The sequence below is a fragment of the Cyprinodon tularosa genome, unplaced genomic scaffold, assembly GCF_016077235.1.
Source record: "Cyprinodon tularosa strain WSP-4 unplaced genomic scaffold, ASM1607723v1 ctg180, whole genome shotgun sequence".
Lineage (NCBI taxonomy): Eukaryota > Metazoa > Chordata > Actinopteri > Cyprinodontiformes > Cyprinodontidae > Cyprinodon > Cyprinodon tularosa.
This window is the reverse complement of record NW_024038609.1, coordinates 28,109-40,855: the sequence shown is the minus strand read 5'-3', so window position 1 is coordinate 40,855 and position 12,747 is coordinate 28,109. Positions and strand designations below refer to the sequence as shown.

The window sequence follows — 12,747 nt, the reverse complement described above, 5'->3', positions numbered from 1 at the left end:
TTTAAGATAAAACTATCACCATCTTACTTCAGTAAAATGTTTGGCCACTCCATCCATTGTCAGTAACTTCACTCACTTAATGAAAACAAGCTTGTTTAAAACAAATGTTCACCATTTAGAAACAGACTCGAGGCTTATTGGTTAAATATTATTTTCCATATGCTGAGTCTGCCATGCCATTTGGATGTTCATTAAAAAGAAATCTTAGATTATTCTTATTCTCCTCTATTAATAAGCAGAAATAGGTCGCCCTTGCTTTATGGGTCGTCTTATACAGCAGGAAAACACTGTTTTTCCACACTAGGTAGGCATGTAGAGCGCCATTTTCCCTTCAGTTTCCTAGCATTTTACTTCAGAGTGAGCAGCTCTACATTAAACTAGGGAGCCAGTTTTCTATTTTAAGTTTTTTTCTTTTTCAAAGAAGCTACATTTTCTAAGGTGGTATGCAGAGAACTAGCAACCCAATTAACAAAATCATCTAACTGTGAAGCTGAATGAATGAATTGGTTTCCCTCTGCAGCATTTTTTCTGTGATACAGAGGAAAGTGGAACAAATTATTGAAAAATTATAATTGCATGATCTGACAATGATCTACTAAATTGAAGCCTTTTTGGGGAGGAGAACTCTGTTAAAGTAATCCTGAAGGTTAGTACTGAAGGTATTTAGTATTGAATTACAATTCCATTTCATTTATTCATTACTGAGCATTAAATTACAATTCAGTTTATGTATGTACATTAACTGAATTGTAATTTATTGATGATGAGAAGGGACTTGTAAGACAATTAAATTTTTTTTTTTTGAAAAGCTTGATGAAGTTTCAATCTTTCCATCCCTAAATAAACATAATAGACATTCAAACAAAGTTAAAAAAAAAATAATAATAAAAAATTGGACTTTATTTTCCAGGTTTGGTTCGTTTGTTTTTTCCAGTGTTTTTTTTTTTTTTTTTTTTTTTAATGACTATAACCTGGATGACAGAGCTTCTTCGCCATTAATAACAGACTTAAATGGAGTTCACGCTGCTAAATTCTATTGGATACAGAGAAATTAAACTTGACATTGTCGATTTATTGCAAAAGGAATCAGGAAGCAGAGGATATCGTGTTATATTTGAATTTCTGAAACAGATTATATATTTTATAGATTATATTTTTCTTTTTCTGCCATGTGGTCCACACTCCATACCAGATGGTGGCGGTAATGCTCACCTAACGTTTTTTGCCAACCGCCAATAAAACTCAGTAAGAAGAAGAAGTTTGAAGCGGCGGAACCAAAGGACAGCCGTGTTTCCACACGGACCATATTTTCATCCTGGACCTATAATGCATCGCAGTTACTGAATTCAGGGATAAATAGAGATAAATGATGATGAATTGATTTGTAAATGATCGGTTGTGGTTTTCAGGATGGCCACGCTGGTTCTCGATAACGGGGCTTACTGGGCGAAGATCGGTTACAGCCAGGAGAAAGTCAGGTGAGCAGATTTACGGAGGAAATATTATTAGTTACACGTTATTAAAGGACGATTCTAACCGCTAAAATGTGATTATTTTAACCCGTTTGGGAATATTTATTCTGTTCAACCCTTTATAATGCTTTAGCTGTTAAAGATGAAAAAATATACCCACAAATGTTCTTATTTTATTTTTCTACTCCAAGTCTTTCTAATTTCGATTAAAATAGCCAGAACATTATAAACAAGTATTTGTAATTCTTTTGTCCTTATATGCACAGAAATAACCTTTTGAAAACGGAATGAATAAAGAAATAGAGCATGAGAGTACATTTAAATTAAATAAACGGAGAAACGTTTTTCTCTTATTTCTCGTCTGTTAAAGATTTTTTCTTTTTTTTTGTTTGTTTCTTCCTTGCTGTCCAGTTTATCATTAGTTTTTACTATTTTATGTTAGCATGTGGTGTGCAGCTGTGAGCTTTGTTTGCCCTTTAGCTGGATGTTCCCACTGTGGGACATTAAAGGTTATTTAAGTTTTATTCTATTTTCAAATGACTTTAAAATATCTGCACTAAAGTTTCCCCTAAAGTGATCCCATATCTGCAGGAGTATTAAAGTATCTTCCAGGATGAACATTTTTACAGATGAAACAGTAAACAAATCCTAAACCTGGTTCTAATTATTCTACAATTTAATTCAGTTACGTTTATTTCTGTGGCGCTGATTCACAACATCTGTCATCTCAAGGCACTTTACAGTTCACTGGATCAAACAGTCAAACCGATTCAAAGTTTTCTATCTAAGGAAACCCAGTTGAATGCAATCCTTCACACTAAGCATGCTTGTAGCGACAGTGGAGAGGAAAAAGTCCCTTTTAACAGGAAGAAACCTCCAGCAGAACCAGGCTTAGTGTGAGCGGCCATCTGCTGAGGCCGACTGGGGTTCAAGGAGACAGAAGCAGAGATACAAAAGGCAACTATCAACTAGGTATCCCCTTTTAGGAAACACACAACAACTAATTTTGAATAATCTATTCCAGATTTGATGTGACTAGTTGCAGTGTTGTAGTTTTAATTGTGTTGTAGTTTTCGAGCCAGATCACTTCCAGTGTGACATGGACACTAAAAAAGTGTTAGAATCTGTCTTTATTGAAGTTTCACTAATCTGAGAAAGGTTCCACAAATCCCAGATCAGGTTCTAATTATTCTGCAGGTAGTTTAGGACAATCTTGTCCCAGCATGCAGGTGGCGCAGTGGTTAGCATGCATGACCCATGTACAGGGGACTTAGACCTTGGGCGACCCGGGTTCGAATCTGGCCTGTTGGCCTTTCCCGCATGTCTCTACCCTTGTCTCATACCCCCTTTTCTGTCAGCCTACTGTCCAAAAAAAGAAACAAGCCATTAGTGCTGCAAAAACAAACAAAAAAAAAAACACAAAAAGTTTAGGTGTTGTAAGTTTTTAATTAGAGTAGATTAAAGATGCTAAAGGTAGGGTAAAATTAAGGGGAATCGACCTTAATTTTTCTTCTTGAATTGGAAGTTAGAATCGGCAGCCAACTTCAGCTTCATGCTGTGATCGTTCCTCACTCACATATGTAAACAGAGTCCCAGTGTCGTTTGGACTTATCTCCTGACTTCATCCCCCCAGTGTAATCCCAAACTGTCAGTTCCGCTCAAAGACGTCAAGATTAAAAACCTTTACGGCCAACCAGCTGGATGAAATCAAGGATCCTTCGGGTCTCTTCTACATCTTGCCTTTCCAGAAGGTGAGCATGACTCTAAGTTCCTATGTAGAAAAACTCTGATGGTGATGATAGAGATCGACACAATGTTCTCTGTGTCTGCAGGGTTACCTGGTTAACTGGGATGTTCAGAGGAAAGTGTGGGACCACCTGTTTGGAAAAGAGATGTTCAAGGTGCTGCTGATCTTTTCTTCTTTTTTTTTTAACCATAAACTAAGTTGTCTGTTTCAGAAGCTGCAGCTGAACATGTTTTCTGTGAGCAGGTGGAGTTTGCAGACACGAGCATCATCATCACAGAGCCTTACTTCAACTTCACCTCCATTCAGGAGTCCATGAACGAGATCCTGTTTGAGGAATACCAGTTCCAGTCGGCTCTGCGGACGAACGGTGGGTCTCCAATAAATCGTTTCCAGACAGAAACTGGATAAGACTTTATGAGGAAATCCAAGTGTTATCCACTTAATGCAAACAGCATTGGAGAAGAGGCACCGCTCCTACCGGCATGTTACTAAATCTTCTGCAGCAAATGTTTTCTTCATAACAAAAACAGAATTTTCCTGCATTTTAGACCAAAGCGACGAGCTAACTTCGTGTTAGCATTGTCCGGCTGTCACCATCTGAAATCTCTTAATCAATCTAATGAGGCGATCTAGAATATCTAGTTGCTATTTATTGCACTGAAATCATTTTCTTGCTGGATGATTGTCCTCAGAGAAAAAGCTGCAGCCATCATAACACCATTGAAAGGAAACCTGAAACTAATTTTCAAGGTGATTCCTTAATGAAAACATAAAAAAACAGACATAAACAAGACAGATGCAGCAGTTTAAACAAAATGAAATATTGCATGTATATAGAAATGGGCTCTTAAATAAATATTGTTACACATCAACACAATATAATAACAGTTATACACACACACAAACAGAAATATTTGGATGTTGATTATGGGCCTTCTTAAACACACAGAGATTATAAAACAGATAAAAAATGGAAGATCAAAATGTGTTTTAAATTTCAACAAAAATGTCCAATTTCTTTATTTATTCTCTAGACACAAAAAACAGACTATAAAGGAGCTAAACTGAATTGGGTGTTATTAAATAGGGAAGCTAAAATCCATGCATGGAAATATAAACAATAACTGAAACAAACTGTTAGCAAGAAGATGAAATGGTTTGATGGTGATTAGTAAATGTATCTAAATCACAGCAGACAAAAATATTGGAAGTTATAATTGTGTTACAATCCTTTACTTACTGAGCGTAAAACAATCAACCGATAAAGAGGTTTCAAAGATTATGCAGTTTTATATGTAACAGAAAAACAGGTTAGATGGAGCTCACAGTCAGATGTTGATTTTCTCCTCTGAAGGGTGTTTTTGTTTTGTTTCTTAAAGCCAGACTTAAACTCTTAGTCAGGCTGCAGAGAGTCACGGATGTCAGTAATAATAAATAATAGTATCATCTTCATATAGTTAAATACTGCAGTAGGACAGTTGTTGATAAAAACTAAAACTAGATGAGGACCAAGTGAGGAGCCCTGTGGGACACCTCCATCTATGAGACTGAAATCTCACTGACTACACGCTGCTGACGATGATGAGAGGACATGTCAGTACCGATCAAATGTAAATAATTCAATAGGAGACGGTGATTAAACACGTCAAAGGCCTTAATAGGGTCATTAAATAAAGCAGCTGTAAATCAAAAATAGAGAAAGATAAACTGAAAAGATCAGCCTAAGGAAAAGAGAGAACATGAGATGCATACTTAATAAAAAAGACTTTCAATCTTAATGGGACTAACATGTTAAATAAATGCTAAAAAAATGGCCTCCATACATTCAATTCAATCCAGTTTATTTCTATCTCATTTCAAGGTACTTTACAGTTCACCAGATCTTACAACCTAAGGAAAACCAGTTAATTGTATCGACTAATTGACTCCAATGCAATCCCTCACACTAAGCATGCTTGTAGCGACAGTGGAGAGGAAAAACTCCCGTTTAACAGGAAGAAACCTCCAGCAGAACCAGGCTCAGTGTGAGCGGCCATCTGCTGAGGCCGACTGGGGTTCAAGGAGACAGAAGCAGAGATACAAAAGCAGCTGTAAAAGGCGGCCCCACCTACATCAGACCATCATCTGCAGGAAGCTGCACCCAAAGGGAAGATGTTTCTGGATCATCAAGAACTTCAGGCGTAGGATGTATAACATTGAACAGGTCGATTCTCTGCAGACACCAACAACACTAGTTGCCACCAGTGCATAGCTTGCTGTAGCAGTTGGGTCGCAGCACATCTTCATACACTGCTTTTTAGGACACCAAACCGTCTCTGATACTCAGCAGGAAATCAGAAGATAGACTACAGCAGATGGGTGATTTTTTTTTTTTTTTAATCATTCCTGGGATTGTTTTAGACGTCTGCCATTAGCGATAGATCCTGATTGGATCGTTGCTTGTCTTCCAAATCGCTTGTCCCGATGCAGCATCAATACCAACAGATGTCCATAAAAATACACGTCTTCCAACAATGTTGGAAAAAGTGGGTGACGGTCAGGAGAGGAGCATTGGGACAAACGGAAACCAACATAGTTTGATTAGTTCAAATAGGTAAGAGAGCGAGAGGCGCTAACCATCATCAGGCACGATTTGATCCAGAAGTTCTGGCTGAAAGATCAGACCTGGGAGGGCAGAAGACCTCGACTATTCAGCCAGGCCAACAATTTGCTTTTATGAACCCCCCTTTGAGAGACTAAGACGAGTATGGGGTATTGCAGGCTAACAGAAGAACCCAAACGACCCCCATTCCAAAGGGGTGGACCATTTCAATTAGCATGTTTTCAAAACAAAAACAAGGCATTGTTGGGCTACTCTATAAAACCTTTAAACTTAACGCTATTCCTGACATTTTGAATTGAAAAAGCTTCCTGGATGGGGAGCCAAACGTCTTCAAATTTTGAAGAAAAGTTCAGTGGATTGCTTTTTTTGGAATCAGACCTGCACAGCAAAAACGATTTAGAAATAAACATTTCTTGAATCAAGTATATTTACCCTGAATTTGAGTAGGTAAATAAGGTGATCTGGCAATGGAGTACTTTTATTCTTAAAATAAGATAATTAGATAATATGGTATGATAATATAGGAAAATGCTATTATTTTTTCTTATTTTAAATGTAAATAGTCTTGTTCCATTGGCAAAGTGTCTCTCTTACCTCCTCAATTCAAGACAAAATGCATTTATTTTTAGAAAAAATGACTTATTTAGATTACATTTTTTTCTAGTGTGGGAGTTTTCACAGCAGCATTTTTAAACTTGGAGGCAAAGATGGGAATCAAAAAGTGTGCCGGTGCCGTAACATTTGGCCATGATTTATTTTTCTGTAGATATGGATGTGGGCCAAGAACGGAGCCCAGAGGAACTCCTACTAACTGTATTTATCCCATTATAAACATGAACCTCTAAAACGTTAACTGGGGGTGAAATAAAAGTAGAAAAATGTGAAAGGGCAGAAACATTTGGCCATCCTTCTTTGATGTTTTATTGGGTTATTTCTCCAGTCTGTACTTCTAACCAGTGAATGTGGCTAAAAAATGTCCCTTTGTCCTCCAGCGGGGTCGCTCAGCGCTCATAACTACTTCCACAGCAAACCGTCAGAGCTCTGCTGCCTTGTGGTCGACTCTGGATTCTCCTTTACCCACATCGTCCCTTACTGTCGCAGTAAGAAGCTGAAGGAGGGCATCCGCAGGTGAGGGAGCGTCCACCTTCACAGGAAGTGACACAGCAGGGACGCTAACAGCGGCCTGATGCTTTGGTTTTGCCTTTCAGGGTCAATGTTGGAGGGAAACTGCTCACCAATCACCTGAAGGAGATCATATCGTACCGGTACAGAGCTCCCCGTGTCCTGGTGGGATTCTCACTGCAGCGTCTGTTTCTTTATGTCCATATTATTTTCATTTCACAGCCAACTGCATGTGATGGACGAGACGTATGTGATCAACCAGGTGAAAGAAGACGTTTGCTACGTCTCTCAGCATTTCTACAAGGACATGGAGATCGCACAGTGAGACTCTGATGTTCCTCCTTATTTAGAACTCTGGTAGTGGAGCGGGTGTCCATCTGAATGACGGTTCCTCTGGTTTCAGGATGAAAGGGGAGGAGAACTCGGTGATGAGGGATTACGTTCTTCCTGATTTCAGCGCCATCAAGAAAGGTTTCTGTAAGGTGAGACCGATGGTCTTTGTGAGAAAATGTATATTCCTGCACAGCTTCAAGAACGGCGCACAGCAGCATTTTAGTCAGGTTGAACTTTGACTTGTGTTTCATCCATCCTGCTGAGGATTGGCTGCTGCTGTCCAGCTGGTGATCGGGTTGGACCGAGCCTCGTCTGTATGACAGATGCAGAGATGGCAAAAGTACTCACTTTCCGTACTTGAGTAAAAGTACAGATACTTGTGTTAAAAAATACTCTGGTAAAAGTGGAAGTACTGATTAAACTTCTTTACTCAAGTAAAAGTAACAAAGTACAGGCTTATAAATTTACTTAAAGTATAAAAGTAAAAGTAGAAACCACTTTTTTCATGCCGTTGCCTACATTTTAAATGGATGTCTGCCAATAGGACTAGATCTCCGTTGTGTTCATTTTCAATCATCTCGTCGTCCATGCTACTATGCTAACGCCACCGCCACCAAGCTGCAATGATTTGCCGCCAATGAATACCGCCGAATCTGTCGATTCATCTTGTAGTGGTGCGTCAAATGCAACGTAGATTCCCATCCAATTAGATTGAATTTGGTATTGATGACGTGAAAAATAATAACGGTAACTCCATTGAAATGATTCAAAACTAAAGTAACGAGACAATTTTTTTAAATGTAAGGAGTAGAAAGTACAGATATTTGTGTAAAAATGTAAGGAGTAGAAGTAAAAAGTCGCCATAAAAATAAGTAGTAAAGTAAAGTAAAAATATTAGAAAAATCTACTTGAGTACAGTAACGAAGTATTTGTACTTTGTTACTTCCCATCTCTGGACAGATGTCATAAACATCGGTCATATTGACCCTGAGACTGCAGCATCTCAGCGCTGCAAACTGAGCCATTATCATTGGATTCTGTTTATCGTTTGTTTATTCATTTAAAGAAATTAAATAAAAACCTTTTCTTTTTATTTGTTTCAAGAAATATAAGAAAACGGATGTAGGTTTTCTTTTTGAACTTCTCATCTCCCTACAAAATTAAACGTATAAAATCAGACAATGATCACTTAAATTCATCCTTTTTGGGCTTTTGTAAAATCTCACCTTTATGAGCAACATTCCAAACACACCAGCCTACTGGTTTCAGCTACATTTATTATAAATAGAAATTATCATCTACTCTTCAAACCAAAATCCTCTCGGAACAAAATCTATCAAATCAATAGTAATTAGTCATTAATAAACGGGAAAGTTGTATTTGGATGAATTATGTTTAATAACATCAAGCATCAGTGTCCTTTAAAGTCGTAGGGAAATCACATTTAAATGTCAAATAATTCTGGCTTAAACATGTATATAAATGTTCTCTTTATCAGAAGATATATTGTTCCAAAATTTAGAAAATATTTATTTAAAAAAAATCCGGTCTTAAAATCAGTGGGGGGGTTTTTCCTCGTTATCTTATGCAGGCCAGTTAGTTATACGTCAGCTTGTACATCTAAATTCGGCCAATCATATATCAATGATCATCTGTCAATCACATTTTTTCAGTCATAGCATCTTGATTCATATGTCGCAGCTAATATACGTAACGGTTGAAATAAGAATAATTTCCCATTGAGTTCCGTCCCAGTGTTCACGGGGATGGACGTCTGTGTCTTCAGCAGGCGTAGAGCTAACAGAACTGGCAGCGTTGCGAGGCAAGGGCTCAAACATGTACGACTGGAAGCCTTCTACACCAAACGAAGCTTCTGCCGCCCTGGCGTTCTCTTTCACAACATCTTCATCCCCGCTTTCCTCCTCTAAATAAAAAATGTCTGACAGAGGAGACTCATCCACAACCTCCGACACTAAACTCTCCTCCTCTTGCATGTTTCCTCTGTCCATAGCGTTCCTTGACAGCGTCGTTTCTAAGTCACCAATTTAGTGCTACTTGGTCCCAATGGAATTTCCCATTGGGAACCTGCTAGCACTAAGTTGCTAACTGGTTAGCAACTTAGTGCTAGTAGGGTCCCAATGGAATTTCCCATTGAGAACCTACTAGCACTAAGTTGCTAACTGGTTAGCAAGATGCTTCCAACAAACCACAACCAAACTTGCTGTGAAATTTCCGCCACAACAATCCCGCCCCCTTGATAAACGACCAATCACATTCACTTCATTCACTCTTGTAAAGTCGGGCACCTCATACTCGTACTCGTCGTCTCCTGCTGGGGGAAGCCCTAGGCACTCCCAGGCCAGCCGAGAGACATAGTCCCTCCAGCGTGTCCTGGGTCGTCCCCTGGGCCTCCTCCCAGTGGGACGTGCCTGGAACACCTCCCGAGGGCATCCGAAGAAGATGTCCGAGCCACCTCAACTGACTCCTCTCGATGTGGAGGAGAACCGGCTCTACACTGAGCCTCTCCCGAATGACCGAGCTCCTCACCCTATCTCTAAGGGAGAGCCCACTCAGGAAAATTAAGAAATACAACGGTTGGAACAGCCGCTTCCCTACGACTTTAAAAAATAAAAGTTTGGTATAATGTCCTCATACAGCCCATCAGTCCGCTTCAGACGCACAAAGAAAGTAATCCAACAGGAAGAAGAATGTGTTTCTGCCTAAATGATTTATTTGATTTCATATTTTAGGGTTCCACAAAGTTCCTAATTCCCTAATTCAGAGATCCAAGATGTTTTTTTTTTTTTTTTTTTTTTTTGGGGGCGCAGCACTGATCAGAACCTGTGGAGCCTCTCTTGCTCTACTGCGGTTAAAAGTTTAAAATGACTCTGACGGTTAAACTCTGTCATTTTATACATTTTTATATTTGTTATTTTTTATGTTTATAAATAATGGGACAACTTTACATTTTTTTTATGCAGCGTATTTATTAACAGTTAGCAACTATCCTTTAAATCCTAAATTATATCTGCATAAACTTTCCAAGCTGCCATTTACTGGGGCGTTAGCTATGATGCTCCTGAGTCTGTTCACTCACCAGTCGTGCCTCATAAAACCGTTGTAGCTAGAAAAAAAAATAAATTTTAAAAAGCGGCTGGGAAAATTATTATCCGTTGTCTTCATATTTTATTTATGTGGGAAATTGTGTATTTAAAAAAGGAACTTCTCTTGGTTTCGTTAACAGTAACGAATTTGTAGAAAGAGACACGGATTCATCATTCCTCCACCACCGTGCTTCGTTAAGGCCATACATCTCTATTTCTGGCTCATCAGACAGAGACTGCTCCACAGTTTCTGTGGTTCTTTTGGATCCAGATATGCTTCCGGGTTCATTTTAGAGAGAAAAGCCTTCAACCCTCCAGACAAACCATTCTTCTTTTCAGCTCTGAGCTTCATGATTCAGAGAGATCAGTTTAGTGCTGATTCCACGTCTTCTCTGTCCCACAGCCTCGAGAAGAGATGGTCCTCAGCGGGAAATATAAGACAGGCGAGCAGATCCTGAGGTTGGTCAACGAGCGCTTCGCCGTTCCTGAGATGCTCTTCCATCCATCAGACATCGGCATCCAGGAGATGGGGATCCCAGAGGCCATCGTTGACTCGGTCAGGTCCCTGCCAGAAGGTTTGTTTGTCAAAGCCGGTGACGGTTCCTGCTGCAGGTTCTGAGGCTCAGACCTAAAATCTTTCTTCCTGTCTGTTAGAGATGCACCCCCACCTCTACCAGAACATCGTCCTGACGGGAGGCAACACGCTGTTTCCTGGCTTTAGAGAGCGACTGGAGGCGGAGCTTCGGTCTCTTGTCCCCGCCCATCTCCCGGTGTCGGTCTTCCTTCCTGACAAGTAAGACATCTAGACCTGGAGGTCAGAATTTCCTAACAGAACCAGAACTGCAGCCAGAATCTGAATCTGGGTTTCATAAACTTCATATGAAATGTTTTAGCTTCTAGCTCTAATTATTCAGCAGCACGGTCGCCTCGCAGGAAGAAGGTCCCCGGTTTGAAATCATTTTAGGTTTGTCTCCAGGTGCATGTCTCTGGGTACTGGGGCCTCCTCCTCCAGTTCGGTGCAGGTCTGTTAGGTCAGCAGCTTACTGCGACCTGCAGAGCCAGGCCATGTCGGTTCCAGGCGAGGGTTATAAACCCGGAACTGAAGCTAAACCGTCTTCTTAGATAGATAGATAGATAGATAGATAGATAGATAGATAGATAGATAGATAGATAGATAGATAGATAGATAGATAGATAGATAGATAGCATTTATTGTCACTGAACAGAATTCAAACGAAATTTCCATTGCAGCTCCCGTGCAAAAGGTCAAATATATACAGTATAAATAAGCAAACACACAATAATAATAATATTCTTAGTGGAGGAACGGATCATCCGGTGTGATTCTGAGTCTACAGTCCAGTCTGCTTCGTTATATCTCTATTCTCCCACTCTGCAGACTCTGTTAGTCCAATCTCTAACATTAATTTCTCTGCTTTTTCTCATCTGGTCTGTTCCTGTTTGGCTGTGACTCCATCCTGGAGAGAAATATCAGCTGTGCTGCTTCCATCAACACCCTTGTTTACAGATGTTTGAGCTCAGCCTGTTTTTCAGTGTAGTCCTGTTTCTCTGACTGACTGGCTGGATGTGCTCTCTTCATCTTCTGACATGGGAGCTGGCTCAGAGCTCGTCTGCCTGGCTGTGTGTTTCCTGGACGGGGCCGCCTGTGATCAGAGAGCAGAGATACAACAGGCAACCTTCAACCAGCTAATTGACAGCTGCTTTTATGTCTCTGCTTCTGTCTCCTTGAACCCCAGTCTGCCTCAGCAGATGGCCGCTCACACTGAGCCTGTTTCTGCTGGAGGTTTCTTCCTGTTAGAAGGGAGTTTTTCCTCTCCACTGTCGCTACAGGCATGCTTAGTGTGAGGGATGGCATTTGAGTCAATGAGTCGATACAATCAACTGGTTTTCCTTAGATAGAAAACTTTGATTCAATTTGACAGGATGATCTGGTGAACTGTAAAGTGCCTTGAGATGACATGTGTTGTGAATTGGCGCTTTATAAATAAACTGAATTGAATTGAATACAGTCTGTAACTGTGCTCCTGTTTTCCAGTCCGGTCTGTTATTCCTGGGAAGGAGGGAAGCTGCTGTCTCACAGTCCGGACTACGATGAGATGGTGGTGATGCGGGAGGACTACGAGGAGAACGGACACATCGTCTGTGAGGAGAAGTTTGACATCTGAATTAAAAGGCGTCGGGAAGAGAAACTGTCTTCGTACGAACTCTGAGGTTCAGGAGGGATCAAGTGCAGAACGTTGATGAAACAAGCACACAGAGACGTGGCCAACATTTTTCTACTGAATAAAAAATTTTTCTACTTGTTCTGTTTCCCTGTAGTTTTATTTTAGTACCTGATTAAAAAGG

At 40.0% G+C, this 12,747-nt stretch overlaps 1 protein-coding gene across 1 annotated transcript; it reads left to right on the top strand.

Moving 5' to 3' along the window:
* Nucleotides 1–1,274: 1,274 nt before the first annotated feature.
* On the top strand, nt 1,275–12,704 carry actr6 (actin related protein 6). Its single transcript, XM_038282166.1, has 11 exons — nt 1,275–1,478; nt 3,106–3,223; nt 3,305–3,373; nt 3,463–3,586; nt 6,814–6,949; nt 7,030–7,086; nt 7,166–7,264; nt 7,347–7,425; nt 10,784–10,955; nt 11,035–11,173; nt 12,437–12,704. Exons 1-11 carry the CDS (start codon nt 1,411–1,413, stop codon nt 12,564–12,566), a joined length of 1,191 nt encoding a protein of 396 aa, XP_038138094.1. The 5' UTR covers nt 1,275–1,410; the 3' UTR covers nt 12,567–12,704.
* Nucleotides 12,705–12,747: the final 43 nt, after the last annotated feature.